Source organism: Oryzias latipes, chromosome 24 (genome assembly GCF_002234675.1).
Source record: "Oryzias latipes chromosome 24, ASM223467v1".
Classification (NCBI taxonomy): Eukaryota; Metazoa; Chordata; class Actinopteri; order Beloniformes; family Adrianichthyidae; genus Oryzias; species Oryzias latipes.
Genome location: NC_019882.2, coordinates 22520788 through 22536289, shown reverse-complemented (window position 1 = coordinate 22536289; position 15502 = coordinate 22520788). Strand labels below are relative to the sequence as shown.

General features: G+C 44.0%; 2 protein-coding genes across 7 annotated transcripts in view; both read right to left on the bottom strand.

The window, feature by feature from the left end:
- Positions 1–399: 399 nt before the first annotated feature.
- On the bottom strand, positions 400–9547 carry LOC101172867 (transcription factor E2F6). Of its 2 annotated transcripts, none has more exons than XM_004083945.4 (9): positions 9301–9547; positions 8069–8365; positions 7697–7740; positions 6943–6995; positions 5765–5951; positions 3088–3237; positions 1628–1742; positions 1370–1505; positions 400–915 (listed from the first exon to the last, which is right to left on the bottom strand). In XM_004083945.4, the coding sequence occupies exons 1-9, from the start codon at positions 9415–9417 to the stop codon at positions 902–904; spliced, it is 1113 nt and encodes a 370-aa protein (XP_004083993.3). In that variant the 5' UTR covers positions 9418–9547; the 3' UTR covers positions 400–901. The 2 variants fall into 2 exon arrangements, with proteins under 2 accessions (XP_004083993.3, XP_011490396.3); XM_011492094.3 differs by having other exon boundaries at positions 6943–6992.
- Positions 9548–12176: 2629 nt separating this feature from the next.
- The window catches only part of LOC101166026 (myelin transcription factor 1-like protein), a 56716-nt gene continuing 53390 nt past the window's right edge, over positions 12177–15502 (bottom strand). For 4 of the 5 annotated variants that reach the window (XM_023952975.1, XM_023952974.1, XM_023952976.1 and 1 more), the window contains one exon: positions 12177–14272. In XM_023952975.1, coding sequence (XP_023808743.1) covers positions 14132–14272 — 141 coding nt within the window. In that variant the 3' untranslated portion in view covers positions 12177–14131. The remainder of the gene's footprint in view (positions 14273–15502) is intronic. The other variant, XM_023952977.1, reaches the window with a different exon arrangement.

Sequence of the window (15502 nt, the reverse complement as noted above, 5' to 3'; positions counted from 1 at the left end):
TTCAATGATTTGTGATCTTCACTGGTGTCCATGGATTACATGAAATCTTTCCACCTTTATCCACCTTTGTCATGGTAGGGAGAACACGTCAATGTAAGGGGGGGGTCATCTAAGATAGCACAAGGGGTATTGGGGGTTAGAAAAAGGAAAAATCTGCAAGACGCTGCCTGCATCCTTTCCTACTTTCGCCTTAATTACCTTTACATGTTGCTTAAGTGTTCTCTGTCCTCCGTAGAAAACAAATGAGCAGGGACATTTATGGACTCACTGGATTGTCTATGATATCTCAGAAGCTCCTGCAGGCCACTTTGCCTATTTCCCCCCACAGGCAGCTCATGTCCTCCTGTAACGGAGGTTGTGATTAAGGCTTTAAGTGTGAGGGGAGTGAAGAGAAGTCAATTTTCCAGTTTTATTTAATAACACATTTTGCTTTATTAATATTTGGTGCTACACTTGTGTTAAAAATGAAAATTATGAAAAAAAGTATTAAAAAAACAAACAGAATTTAAAAAAAGAGTCTTTATACAGAAACATGATTTAAGCTTATTATCCAGCAGCCGCCCAGCTATGTGTTTTCCCAGATTCTCCTATTAGGGCTGGAACCAGTACACAAGCTGTCAGCGCCTCCTGGTGGTCATCCAGAGTCACTGCTAGTCCTCTTAGGCCCCCAGTTTAAACCATGGTGTGTTTTCGGGGGCGTGACAGCGAGTCTGTCACGTAGATCAGGTGTGGGAGCAGAGAAGCAGGTGCAGCAGAGGATCCTGAGGAGCAGACGCTGATCTGACACCAGATCCTCTGAGGGCACCAAGCATGTCAAGACTGACACAAAAACAGCGGCATACATCCATGTCACTGTCTGCAGTTAGCCAGGTTCCCTCACAGTCTGCTGGAGTTTCCTGGTTCAGGCTCGGTGATCTGTTGGTCAACCACAGAGGCATTATCAAATACTTATTGTTTAACTTCAATTTGCAGAGATCCATAGCACATTTTCTGACCCTGACACTCCTGTCAAACACTTGAACATCGACAAACATACAACTGAAGACCTTCTTTCTGTATTCACACCATAACCAAGACAACTGAAACGTGCAGAACATTCCAAAAAGACAACACGGAGAACGGCAGGTTGAGAGTTTTTTTTTATGATGCCAAAAGACTATTGGAACAGTTTAGCCTTTCTGGAATGATCCGGATAATTTAAATAATTACATTACAAGGAGCAAATAGTTTTTCTGTGTGGCAGCCCCAGTGGATTTCAACTCTGGACTGTTGCTTTAAAAATACACATCGTTACACAATGGAGAGGAAAAAGATGTTTAGATTGATTCTTTTTCCTGTTCATGTGGTTTAGGAAAAACGGCTTCCCCACCTGTGGGAAGTGGTGCCAGTTTTATGCCACTCTCCTCCAGAGCCATGAAGCAGCTGCTCTGCTGTCCCGCCCCCACGCCACAGGTCATCACCATGATGGGACCTCTGTCTGCCTTCAGGTGAACCTGGATACTGTCCTGTACAAACACAAAGACACAGATCTTCCAATTCTGACAAAACCAGGCAAAGGACATCAAGAACGACCTGGAAGGAAACCCAAAAGATGATTTTGTGTGAAAGCGCATCAGTGCTGTCTTACCTCTTTAGGTGGAGGAACCTCCAGCTTGGTTTCTTCTGGAGCTTTGACCACCATGACGGTCTGCTCCTGGAAGACTTGAAGCCGGCTGATGTCTTCATGGGTCACGAACGCCAACGTGAAGAAAGGGTTAAGGAAAGCAGCTGAATGACAAACACATGCTCCTGAAACGCCACTAGCTGAACAGAGGAAGAGGTAGCAGGTTGGCCAGCTGTTGGATTTGAAGCAGAATAATGAGCTTTGGAAAAACGACTTCAACATTTCTTTCTGACGCAACTTCAAGATGACAGTGCCAGTCAGCAGGATGCTCTTGTTTAGTGTTGTGATGCTTTCATTTAGTGCAGTCATGCAGTTCATCTTTGTCATAGACTAAATGTTACCTGTAATTAGTTCATCTAATGAATCTATGTTCAATCTAAATTATTTTAAACCTAATTCTTACTGTAAAAAGTCTCATTTTGAGATATTATACTTTAAATTCATGATATTGTGCTAAAAGATCAAATTAACAACTAAAAATCTGTCTTTTTGAAGTTTTCCTGATCCAACAGACTTCCAACCTTTACTTTGACACCAACATGGGGGATTTTTTCAATCTCCAACGATTAACAAAAACTCAAGAACCAAACATCTGGTCCAGAATTCTCAAATTTAACAGAGAAAAACAGCAGAAACATTTTTCTGAGCAATCCAACAAATACTGACCACAAACTTCTTATTAGTACCATAATATCTGTTAACATACCTTATTCCACAGTTTACTGTCTGATATGATCAGTCCTCCACGAACAACAAAGTTTGACACTCCTGCTTTCATTTAACCTTTTGACACCTGAACTTTAGTTTAGAGTTTACATTCATTCGACTACTAGGACTAATTGTTTACACAATTGACAAATTCTGGTTCTGAATTGGAGAACAGCTGCCTGGTGCCGTTAAATTGAGCTTCCATAGTAATGTCTTCATTAGCAGTTTTCTCTGAGGTTTCTGCAGCGTTCAGCAGCCGTCCTGCTTCTGCTTCTCTCATGCTGCTGATGACTTGGAGCAAAGTTTGCATTTTGCAGGTTTCTGGGGGAAAATGTGTTTCAGGGTCTTTCAGGAGCCACAGTTGATACTTCTCCTTAAAAAGACACTCGTTGTTGAAGCTACATTTCACCAGAGCAAAGCTGAAAGCTCCACGCGCTGAACTGAACTCAATCTGCTTTACAGCAACAGAAACTCCCATCACCCATAGACTGAGGTTGAACTTCTGACACAATTTAAAATGGAGTCTCATGTTAAACCATTATATTTTATGTTTTTGAATCTAAAATATTGAAATTTGATGACTTTTCCAAACCTTTCCAGGAGATTTTGTTTTTCACAAACTTTTCAAGGACCTAGAAATTGCATTTTCAATTTCCTGAACTTTTCCAGGTTTGTCATGACCGTATGAACCCCGATCTAAAGATATGATAGGATATGCAGAGTTTTGAAGGTCGTCTGTCAGGTCGAACAGCTGCTGGGCACAACTTTTGATGAGACTGTCCAGAGTGTCCTCCACCAGCTTCAGGTTGTTCACCTCTTTCTGGATCTTGAAAACCCCCAGGAAGCTGGAGACGGGAAGCTTTCCTCTGAAGAGAAGTCCAGACAGAAATATTGATGAGTTCCTGAATTGTGTTTGGTAGAAAAATCCGGTGTCTGTGTTCCTAAGCACGGCGCTCTGATGATGTGCTCACATTGGCCTCCGCAATGTGTGTTCAAGCAGCCACTTCCAGTGAAAAGTCAATGTCTAAAGCCCCATTTCCACTGCAGGTCTTGATGCTCATATCCGATTTTCTGACTATATCCGATTCCGTTCTTAAGTGCGCGACACGGCCGCCCGCCGGAGGATTTTGTGTTGGAGGGGGAGGGGGGTTATTACTGTTCTCAGTCACTCTGTAACACCAAACATGAACGTTCATTGTTAGATTTCTATGAATATCACTACATGTTTTGTTTGGGAACTATTTTGTGCAGCACAATTTTACGTGTCTGTATAAACAAAGGCGGAGCCTCCTGCCCCGCGTTCTTCATGGGTGTCAGGCTTCACGGCTACCAGAAAGGTGACGGTGTCTGCAGTCTGTTTATTACTGAGCAATAAATAATATTCTGAGAAGATGTCTGTATCAAAGAGCACAGGTGAAGCCTCGCATGCAGCTAGAGAGCAGAAGAATCAACACGCACCCCCAACACACGTGGGTGCGCTCCTTCCTCCAACACACACAGCATGCTGACACACATACACACAGTCATTGTACAACACCTGTATAGTTAGTCAGATAGGAAGATAGTTAGTTGTTACTGTTATTTGTCAATAAAGAACACTGCATTGTAATTGTATTTATTTCTGATGCGGCCGCCGGGGGATTTTTTTTTGGGGGGGGGGGGGGGGGGTGTCTGCGGTTAACCGTGACACCGCGGCCCCTGGTGGTTCATCACTGCGGTGATCAAAAATCTGACACCGTCACAGCTCTAAGTGACCCGTATCTGATTTCTGCATTTACATTATACAATGCTGAAACTATCAAACGTAGACGTTCTGAGGACTACGTAGCAGCATTTCCACCTTCCGCGGACATCCTTCGGACTTTAGTGTGACAGCGGTTGTCATGGAGGCAACGCTGCGACGGAAGGAGGCGTTGCCTTGGGCGCTCCAAGTCAGGATGAGGCAGGAGAGGGGAAACGCTGGAGGAAAAAGGAGGGCTGCTCGGCCGGCTCATGTGCTCTCTCTGAGTTTTGAATGAGGAAGTGTTTGCAGACGTGCTGTACTAACAGTTTGATCCAAGTGTTGAACCTTTCCTGTGCGATGACTTCTCTTTTCCGACCGTGGTCAGAAACACCAAAAGGCCGAAGGTGGATTCTCCTTCGGGGTTCACTTTCCCGTTCGGAACAATCAGCAGGTTAAGAAAGACTCCAAAACAGTTCTTTTGGGGGAGACACCTTATTTTTATTACGGTTCTCCGTCACACTCTCCCGCTTTTCGCTCACACCCCCAAGCAACACAACACAAGCAAAGAAATAAATGGCCTCTAGCCTGTTCCAGAGCAACGGTGTCCCGCTTCATTAAATAACAGCGGTTTCCGACTACGGTCTGAGGCTGAAAGGTAACACGCTGACAGCAAAATCAGCACACAAAAAGCACCTTAATAAGTCATGTGATCTCAGTTGGTGGTGTCCTGAGTTGACATCACTGACGTACGACTCGCATTTACTGGGGAATATCTGATTTGTCTGCTTACATGGCACACGCTAATGCACGTATCCGATTTGTTTCTGATTTATTTCCACATATGAGAGAGGCCTGTATCCGATCTGAGAAAATCAGAATCCATGCGCTTTTGTCCTGCTTGCACGTTCACCAATCATCTCCGATCTGTGCCACATGAGAGGAAAAAATCGGAATTGGGTCACTTGAACCATGCAGTGTAAAGGCGGCCAAAGAGCATGCACATGCCTTTCAAGCACCAACAAGTCAAGTTCACAAAGCTTTCCACACAAAACATGCAGCCACTGAATGCTCACTGAAAGTTAAACCAGCTGAACTTTAACCAATCAGGGACTTGGATTTGGTACCGACGCTTGGATAGCAGCCTGTTTAATTCACGGAATAAATAAATAAGTGCGCACGGCCATCAGTCTTATATGGGAATAGATTGCGCCTCTTCAACTATTCATCTTCCACCTGCGAGTACAGACACTAGTATCTGGTAGCCACACAACTGTGTGAACACTGTATGCTAGAAGCACATTCAGGGCGTCTTTACTGTGCTTCACACACCCAGTGTGGATGTAGTGTAAGAGTTATTTGCCGCTTTAACGGGTGAAGCTGTCAAACTATTCACCAACCTAAACAAATGTCCCGTTCAGTCTGCCTCTGTGTATGATGACTACACAGCCAGATGTTGTCAAAAACTTAAAATGATGGCTTGTTAGTCAGATGGAATACTCAGAAGACGCTGGGATGTGTCTTCACCGAAAATGTGACTCAGGAACGTACAGAGAAAAAGACGAAGCAGGTGAGCAGGCGGGCAGAAAGACGGCCGAGGACAGACATTTTATATAAAAGTGAACCCTAATCCATGTTCTCACACACACAAGGCGCCTGAGATGTTTACTCACATCCACTTGAACTTGTTAGCAGATTGCCTCTCAAGCAGACTGATGCCTTCAAGCACATTGGTGATGTCATAGACACGCCGCCGCCGTGTGTTCAGGCTGGTGGTGACGTCCCTCAAATCTAATGCACCATCCGGTGTGTTCTGAAGCAGATCCAAGAAACGCTGTGCCAGCAGTCCCAGAGACACATCTGACAGACAAAGAGGAAAAACAATGACTGACAATGCTGGTTCATAAGAAGCTTCACTTTCATGAATCCTCCTAGTTGAACTAAATGTTGTATTTAACGCTCTTTTCTGAAGCCTTAAAAGTAGCTGGTCGCCCGTAAAATATTCACCGCCTCTAAGTGAAGCTGTCCCCACCCGAGTTTTGACGACCAACGTATGTTTCATTTGGTACCTCACAGCAAATAATCTGTGAAATGAAAGGATAAATTCACATTCACTTTGAGACATATTCAGCTCCTTTTTGTACTGTTCACAAACGAGGAAAGCAGGGAGCCCGTCTGACGGGAACGGTCGCCGTTTGCATCTCCGTGGTCTTTTCAGCCGTCACTGAATTTCAAGTGTGGAACTCATCCGATACTTGCGGTAGCAGGGCTGCGATCACTAGAAAATGCTGAGACTGCTTTGCGCTTCAAGAAGAATGAAGGTAGTCATGTTACTATTATGACATGATAATTATGTAACACTGACTGTGTACGTTTGGAAATCGGTTACCCATGGCACAATCTTGCATGAGTGGCCAAAAAAAAAAAGAAATTGCCATTTTTACCCCCGCATTTTTTCTAGACTAAAACTGGCATTTTCCTGATGTCTGGAAAATGTATATAGAAGCCCCTACTTTTCCAAAGTTCCAGTGGGGGGTGTCTTTGGAGCTCAGCTTGGTGGTGTGGTAGCCTCCTACTTTCTCCTTAGTAGCCTCCTACTCTGAAAACTGTTCTTTATTTCATGAGGAAATACTTGTTCTGTTGTCCTGCTCTCCTCTCCATGTCCTACAAGCTCACATGGGTTGACACAGGCCTCATCAGCCAACAGGGGGAGCCCTGGAAAACTCATCACATCAAACGCATGAAAAAAGCAGGACTTCACAGCAGGGGGCTGAAGATGAGTCTGAGGTTTGAGCAGCACCTGGACTCTGCTCTGGTACATGTCAGAATGAGAACAGAGAGAATCACTTACCTTCTCTGGAGGACGCCTTGGTTTGAATGGTATTCATCTGCTGCTGAGTTCTGCTGTAAAAAAGACAAACGATTCACCAAACCAACAAAGCCCCTTCTCCTCCCCCCATCCATGTTCAGGAACTTCACTTTTCATCTCTATTATCTGACATTTTCTGAAATCTTCACATCGGTTTGGCTGTGTGAGATTACTTCAGAGGGTTAATGTGTGTGATTGCTTCCGAGGGTTAGTGTGTGTGATTGCCTTTGAGGGTTAATGTGTGTGATTGCTTCCAAGGGTTAGTGTGTGTGTGTGTGTGATTGCTTCCGAGGGTTAGTGTGTGATTGCTTCTGAGGGTTAGTGTGTGTGTGTGTGTGTGATTGCTTCCGAGGGTTAGTGTGTGATTGCTTCTGAGGGTTAGTGTGTGTGTGAATACTTCTGAGGGTTAGTGTATGTGTGTGTGATTGCTTCCGAGGGTTATTGTGTTGTGATTGCTTCTGGGGGTTAGTGTGTGATTGCTTCCGAGGGTTATTGTGTTGTGATTGCTTCTGGGGGTTAGTGTGTGATTGCTTCTGAGGGTTAGTGTGTGTGTGTGTGTGATTGCTTCCGAGGGTTAGTGTGTGTGTGAATACTTCTGAGGGTTAGTGTATGTGTGTGTGATTGGTTCCGAGGGTTATTGTGTTGTGATTGCTTCTGGGGGTTAGTGTGTGTGTGAGTTTGTTCCTGCAGCAGAGCTGTGAAGAGTTGTATACATCTGGGGGGTGGGATAAATCACCTGGCTGTCTTGACCTCTGGAGTCCCTTTAACATACGATTCATCCTGTTGAGAAAACAAATAGAATAAAAGTTGTATGGTTAAAAAAATTTTTAACCAAATAATTTCCCTTCATGTGTGATTTAAGAAGTGCTTTTACTGCAGAGACAGCAAATGACAGTGAACAACGAAGGGGGGGTCTAAGGGAAGGGATGCCAGTTTAGCTTAGTCAGTTTGTTAGTTCATTTTAGTATTTTCCTATTGAACTCTATGTATTCATGATCCTTTTGATTTTATGTTTCACTTTTTCAATTACTGATACGAAGCCCATCAAGATGACTGTTGTGAATTTGGGTTATACAAATAAAATTGAATTGAATTGAACAACACCAACCTGATCTGCAGCAGGAGGTTCTTCTGGGACGGAAATCTTGGGTTCGAAGGGGATAACACCTCCACCTTCACCCTCACAGTCATCATCGCCTCCAGCAGCCCACTGATCTTCATCCTCAGAGGATTCAGCTCCCCAGGGACTGACCAGAGGCCCATCCAGGCAGTGGGGCATTATGGGAATGGCTTCGTTGCTGACTCCATTCTTGGAGATGTCCTCTGGCAGGAAGTGGTCCTCACAGATCAGGTGCTGCTCGGTGGAATCCTGCTTGTCTGTTTCCCTCAGAGCTGCCAGCCACACCTGCACACGCCAGAGTCTGCTTCACCTCTGGTTTCCACAGCACATGCCCTGACATTTTAAGTAACGCGACGGTAAAAATGCAATGTTCATTGTAACTATTTCCTACAAAAGGTATTCAAAACATTTACTGTGACTTCCTAAAAAAGCTTGAATATTTAGGAGACAGCATGAAGCAAAAACTGGGAAGCAGATCATCCATCACAGAAACGTCACAGCTGCTGCAGCCGGCTTACAGGATGCTTTTTGATGCCACCATGAAGGTTTTAGAACTTCTCTTCTACAGTAAAACCTTCCAGTTGAATGTGGAGAACTGGTGCCGTCACACTCTCTCTCTGGCCAGTAACAGATTTTTACAAGAACCGGAGAAACCACTGACTCCTGACTCTCCCTGTTTATTGTAACGCAGACATGCCAGCACTTTAAACGTATTGAGTGTGTTTGCATCTTAATACTAGGGGGGGTCTGTCAGGCTGATTCATGATAAACTGGTCTAAATTTAGACCCACACTTCTGCTTTGCTGCTTCACTCATTCTGACTCTATCGGACTAGTGCCTTGCTTTAAAACAAAGGCAGAAACTGGGGCAGCAGCGATGCATCTGAAAGTCAAACGTAATGATAAATAGCTTTTCATGCAGAGTGAGGCTGGACTACATGTTAAGCACTGCGCATGCGCGCAAACTCACAACATCGTGCTTCTGACATTCTAATCTGTGTGAGTGAATCAAGTAACGAGACCATTTCATGTATTTTAGCATGTTTGTACACAAAGACACGAACCGAACACAGAAACCCAGTCACACTTCGGTGCAGCACCGGCTGAGCTTTGCGTCGTGGTTTTGGTTCCGGGCTGGCTCTAGTATGTTACCCAAAACGACCGTAAACCCGTAGTACCGGCGGCAGAGTACAGAGCCTTGTTCTGGAGCGGGGGTCCCACCTTCACGCGTGCGGGGTCTTTGGGGAAGTCGAAGAACCGTTTCCGCGGCCGGTTGAAGACCGCCCTGCTGCCAGCCGCCTGGCGGTTCGGACACCCGGACACGACACACTTCACCATGCCGACCGTGACCCAGCCGAGCAGGCCGAACAAAGCCGAACCGCGAGTCCCTGGAAGGTTTGTTTATGTCCCACGGGGCGTCCGCTTCCAGCACGCGAGTTACCTCTGAACCGGAAGTAGAACTGCCCGAGCTCAACAGCGCCATCTGCTGGCTGTATGGATGCATGTGTGTATGTATGATTTAAGATGGAAATAATATTTATTCAGATTCTTGCCTCTCTTGCCAAAGAAAAGATAAAACCCACAAATACCAACCCAATAGAGTATTCAGTATCAAATGCTCGTTTCCATCTCAATCATTTTGAACCATCCACTTCTGAGGAAATAAAGGAATCATAAAATGTCTAAAACAAATTGGCGTCAGGCCATGACAAAAAATAAAACTGACATCATCAAAGAAATTGAACCCACTGTCATCAACTGAAAATGCTCCACGGCGTGCGTTAATTTCGTGATAATGCCCACGAAGTGGGCATTATCAGAAATTAACCCTTACTTCATTTTTGAACGTGAAGTATCGGATCGGGACTCTGTGTCAGCAGATACTCAAAATTCAGTTCAATTCATTTTTTTTTCTATAGCCCAATTTTACAACAATAGCTGTCTAAATGGGCTTCATACCAGTAATTGTATAATAAAAATAAAATCAGTCACAAAATACAATATGTAATTGCTAAACTAAACTAATCAGACAAAGCCTGACTGGGCATCCCTCCCTTAGAGGGGTCCTCAGAGTTTTTGTGGAGGGCCAAATTAGGAACTCAACATTAGACAGGGGGCCAATTTTGGTGAAAAAAATGGATAAAGAGAAAAAGTTGTTTTTAATAACTTTAATGACCGAGTGTCATTTGTACAGTTAACCAGACCCTCCAGATGTTTTCCAGAGGTTGCTGCTCAGATCTTGTACTTGTTTAGTATTTGCATCATTTGACAGAATTATTTCTTCAGACTTTTTCTTTTGCTCTGGACAAACAATGTCAGCTCCTTACATAGTTTTACAAACTCCCCGTCACTGAAGGACTTGCTTTGCTGGACCGTTTCCAAAGGCACACCGTAGCTACTAGCTTCTGTCACAGCTTAACTGGATTCAGACATTTTTGTAAACATCTGCTGTGCAGCACAGCCTGGTTGTAGTTGTTGGAGCTTTTTGTTGTCCTCCTCCTGTAAATTTGTTATAGTTTAATGATTTTTAACATAGTCATGATTTACATTGAATTTTTTGAGCATTGCATTTTCCTGCTTGCAAAATAGACACATGACTTTATTCAGCCCTTGAGGTACCACAAAGTAAGCATTTGTCCACTTAGCTAGAAAACGCCTTTTCTCCTTGCCAACACAACGTTTTCCCTCAAAAGAACCTGCTCTGCCTCTCTTTTATTGAGGGCCACAACATTTTTTTGAACGGGCCGCCATTGGCCCCTGGGCTGCACTTTGAGAACACCTGCCTTAGCCCTTCTTTTGTTATGTGTTGCCCCCTAGTGATGATCTGTAGGATCTGTTTCTGCAGGTTGGCTGTGGCCTCTCCTGAATTGGTCACAGCTGCCTGCCATTATCTACCCTAGCGTCCTTCCTGGACGGTCCATTCTGTGTTTGGTGTTGGACTGTTTCTATGCTGTCTCATATGTTTGTCATTTCGAGTAAATCCTTGAAACTTTCTGGATGTGTTTGAGTCTTTCACATCTTCTCCTCTTCCATGGGCCACAGGAACATGACCTACGGGTTACTTGAATCTCCTTGAATATCAGACAGTATCAATTCCACCCCGAGAGACAACCATTGAACATGAGAAAACCATGTGTTTTTTGTCCTTACAGCCATCTTTCATGTGACCAAAAATCGTGAATCCAAAAGACAAACCTACACTTAAAACTTTACGTGTTATTCAAGTCAAATCATTGTTAACATTAGCTAAATGTTCTGTAGTTTTACCTCTAACAGGAATCCTGCTTTTCTTAAGCCTTTCAGAGTGAAGTATATCCACATGCATGATTATATATTACCTTTGGCTCACTAAAAAGTTTTTTTCGCAGTTCATTTTGCTACCTGGAAGTGAGACAACTTGATCTCTGAGGCTCCGCCTTTAGCTCCTTGCGAGTGCCGCCCATTTCATGATGTCTTCATAGAGTTGGCCTCAGCAGCGTGTCTGCCTCCCATCCACAAAACCAAACAACATCCAAACTTTTGCAAAGATAGATGTGCACATAAAAGGAAAGCGTTTAGCCGATCACTGTTTTCTTTGTGGAGAAAGTGTGTGTGTGTGTGTGTTAGCCTGGGGGCGGAGCTGACAGCACAGACACTTCCTGGAAGGGGCTGTTCTCACTTATCTAAGTCACAATGTGAGAACCTGCTCCGTGCTGTGGATTGGTACAGGCTGGTTTTTGGAGGAATACTCAGATGGATCAAAATACTTTGTTGGGGGTTGTTTGAAAATTTAACCCTTGTGCTATCCTAGGCACTTTAACGTTGGGAGTAGGGTCATCTAGACCCACTAGACAGTGCTCTGAACCTTTTTTCTTCAATGATTTGTGATCTTCACTGGTGTCCATGGATTACATGAAATCTTTCCACCTTTATCCACCTTTGTCATGGTAGGGAGAACACGTCAATGGAAGGGGGGGGTCATCTAAGATAGCACAAGGGTTAAAAGCTCAAAGTTGACTTTTCACATTATAGATCAATTTTAGATCAATTGACGATGATGTTCAGTACATTGAGAAGGTAAAATCTTGCTTTGCCTTCCAGAACAATACAATTCATGATCAATGTTAAAACACAAGATTTATTCAGAGATGCCAACACCAGCGCAATGGAATTTGTACAAATTTCACAAGTCAAATGAAAAATTCACATTGCAACTCATGAGCATAAACGTACAGCAGAAACATGAACAAACTCATGCCGTGGTCAGAAAACTGCAGCTGAAAACAGAAAGTCATGTATAAAAGAGAAAAACGGATCATATCACATAATTTCAGATTGATTTGTTTTGCATTTGAGGAGTTAGTCTTTGTTAATACACAGTTAGCTGATATCCAGATTACCGGCTGAGCATAAGTGATAGAATTGTGCTTTAAGTCGTGTAATGAATGACGAGTCTGTGTGTCTGATGAGGAGATGGAAGCTGCAGACACACAGCTCTGAGCAGACCAGAGGCAGAGGGACATCAGTGAAAGCAAAAACATGAACAGCAGTTTAAAAGGAAGGTCTCCTCTTCTGTACAGTTTGGGATGCCTGGAAAAGTGGATTTACTGCTTGAACTGATTTGAAAAAGTTTAAGAGTTGGCGTGTTCCCTAACCCTGACCCTCTAGTCCAACTCAAACTCAGCAGTCAGTCTGCATGTCCTTCTTACACCTTCAAAGTGTTCAGATGCTAAAGACCTGCTGGGAGTGGGGGGTCCCCCTCATGCACAGACATGTATGCTCGATTCTTCCAGTTTTTAGGAAAGATCTCTGCTTTCACAGGGGAAAGGCAGGTCACCTGCTCATCACAGCCCCACACTCACTCTTTTCTCTATTCAACCGATTCCATATGCTTAGGACTGAGGGTGTTGGAGCCCCTGGAACCCGCCCTCCCCTGTGCATGCACAGCAGACCCTCCAAAGACAGACCAGGATTTTGTAGAAGGGACACACAGACTGATGTTTTGACCATTCTGAAGATCTGTGCAGGACCTCACATCCTGCAAACTTCAAGGTTTTAAATGAGAACATCTGTGAGGTGGGGGGTCAAAGAGGGCCAGGGGTTACGTTTGCTCCACTTCACTCCGTTTTTCTGCCCCAGCTGCAAATGCTGCAGGATTTCAGACCTGTGTCACTGACGTGCAGGTTTAGTGCACGTGGCTTTTTTTTCCTCTTCTTGCAGAAGATTTAGGAGCAGTTCTGCTGCGGCTCAGATGCATGACTGAAGAGTGCAATCTCCAGTGGGAATGCTTGACCCTGTAAGTCCAGTAAGCTGCATATCTTCAGCCTTCAACGCCTCTTCCACAATAAAACATCCAAACATGGAATGAGGTCGCTCAACGACAGAACCACAGTCCGCCCCCCCCATGTTCCATTCTGATACATGACTGTAGGAAAAGGCTTGTACAAAACGCAAGACAGTTCATAAAAAGATCTGCAGCTCTTTTCTATTTGAATTCATAAGAAATTGCATATACCCAAACGCTTCTTCCCATATAGATTGCATCTAAAGGACTATTCAGTCTGGTCATATGGATATTGCTGACACGCTGCCCGTTAGCTGCTCAGGTTAAATGACTTCAAATAAACTCACAATGGCAGATTGTCTCCAACATTTTCTGCAGTCCCTTCGGGAAACTCGCACCCACAGGACAGGACAGGAACAGCACCGCTCGGGGGGGGGGGGGGGGGGCACCAGAGGGTCTCCGTGTGGTGAAGTTTGACACGCTTCTCGTAAATTTACAGTAACGTCCACACGGAGACATCAGAGCGGCTCTCTGTGTTTCGTGTTCACGTTGAACATCAAAAGAATCAGGCTTACTTAAAGAAGTGTACAGCAGAATGTTCAAACATCAGCAGCTATGAACAGAATATCACATTAGATCACATGAACATGTTCAAAATGTTTAAAACAACAGTTTCTGTAAAGCAAGGCAACAACAACCAACAGAAAGAGACACAGATGGACGCGGAGCGTACTTGACAGCAGCATGAGACTGTCTTGCTCCCAGTTTGGTTTGGAGGCGTGGCCTGACTCAGACTTGGATGCCCTGAACTGCCTGCCTGATGTTCTCCAGCAGTGCCTTGTTCTCCGGACTCTGGTACTGATCCTGGTGGGTGTACATGTCTGTCAGTGTGCTCACATACGTGTCAAAGTTCTGCTCATTCATAGGTTCCTGTGGGGAGAGGAAACTGTCAGGAAGCAGGTGGACACCAGCTGCTGCACACAGGCGTGAGCAAAACTGTACTCCAGGCAGAGTAGTGTTACTTCAAACAGGATTACTTTTCTTTGATGAGTAATGACACAAATGTAGTCTGGTGTAGATAAGAGTAATGACTCTTCATCACAAATTTGATCAAGTTAATGTTAAAAAAAAGTAAGACTACTCTTAGGAGAACATTTCTTTCAAAAATGTACTCGAGTAAATGTAACTGAGAAAAAGTCACTTGTTCCCAACCACCACAGGTGGTTTCTATCAGACAGTGAGGTTTGGAGGACGGACGGGAGGAAGAAGCTTCTCCTTTTGTTCTTTTCTAAAACAACTGAATTTGAGAGAGTGGTCTAGGAAACACAGATCCATGCAGAAATCAGGAGGGGGGGCTAGCGCATGGAGAGATGGGAGGATCATGTCAGCGTATGAAGACCAACTTAGAACATGAGAATTGATGGGACACTGATGTGCAGATGGTAGGCAGCTGATCATCTCAGTAACTGTTCAGCTTTTCCTCACAACTTTTCCACGAGTTTGAAGTAAGATACAAGCTGATTCCCAACCAAGCCATCATATCAGATCTAGTCTCCACTCTGTAGCTCCTTCGAACTCCTTCATGCCATTTCAGCTCCTTCAGCAGATTCCTGCTCGCTCTTTTGGTTCTTATCATCTCTGTGGTTTCTGAAACATGAAGCTGTTTTAGAGGGGTGTATCGAGTAATCAGTTAATCGATTTATCCAAGCAGATCAATCTGTCTGAGGCAAGTTGTTCATTGAATCAAATCAAATCGACCTTACCATTCAAAAATTGCTTCAAAGTTAAAAATGTTAATTATATCTATCTTGGAAAATACCATTTGGATTGAGTCACAGTAGGTTTGTTTTACTATCAAGTAAAAACGACCAAGTGCTTCAGCGGACAACACACACGTGATGTCATCAAACACGGATCAGTCCATCATTCCAGTCCAATGTGTGGACAGACTGTGAATAAAGTCATGTGACCATCCAGTGTCTAGAATGTTCTAAGAATGTTCCCTTTGGATTCTTTGAATGTGGAAAAACAACAGTGGTGAACTTTAGGAAACTAACATGTGAATGGATTTGACATTCATTCTAGTTTACTTGTTGGTTTGGACACAGATTTCATTCAGAATCTGGAAAACTGTTCAGTAGCAGGAATTTCTGTCTGAGT

Excerpts from the sequence above, each read along its gene's own strand:
- LOC101172867 (XM_004083945.4), bottom strand. The coding sequence starts at position 9,417 with ATGGTGAAGTGTGTCGTGTCCGGGTGTCCGAACCGCCAGGCGGCTGGC. Across the intron at positions 7,741-8,068 it reads AACCTCCTGCTGCAGATCAG|GATGAATCGTATGTTAAAGG; the intron begins GTTGGTGTTGTT and ends TTTTCTCAACAG. Across the intron at positions 3,238-5,764 it reads GCTAACAAGTTCAAGTGGAT|AGGAAAGCTTCCCGTCTCCA; the intron begins GTGAGTAAACAT and ends ACTTCTCTTCAG.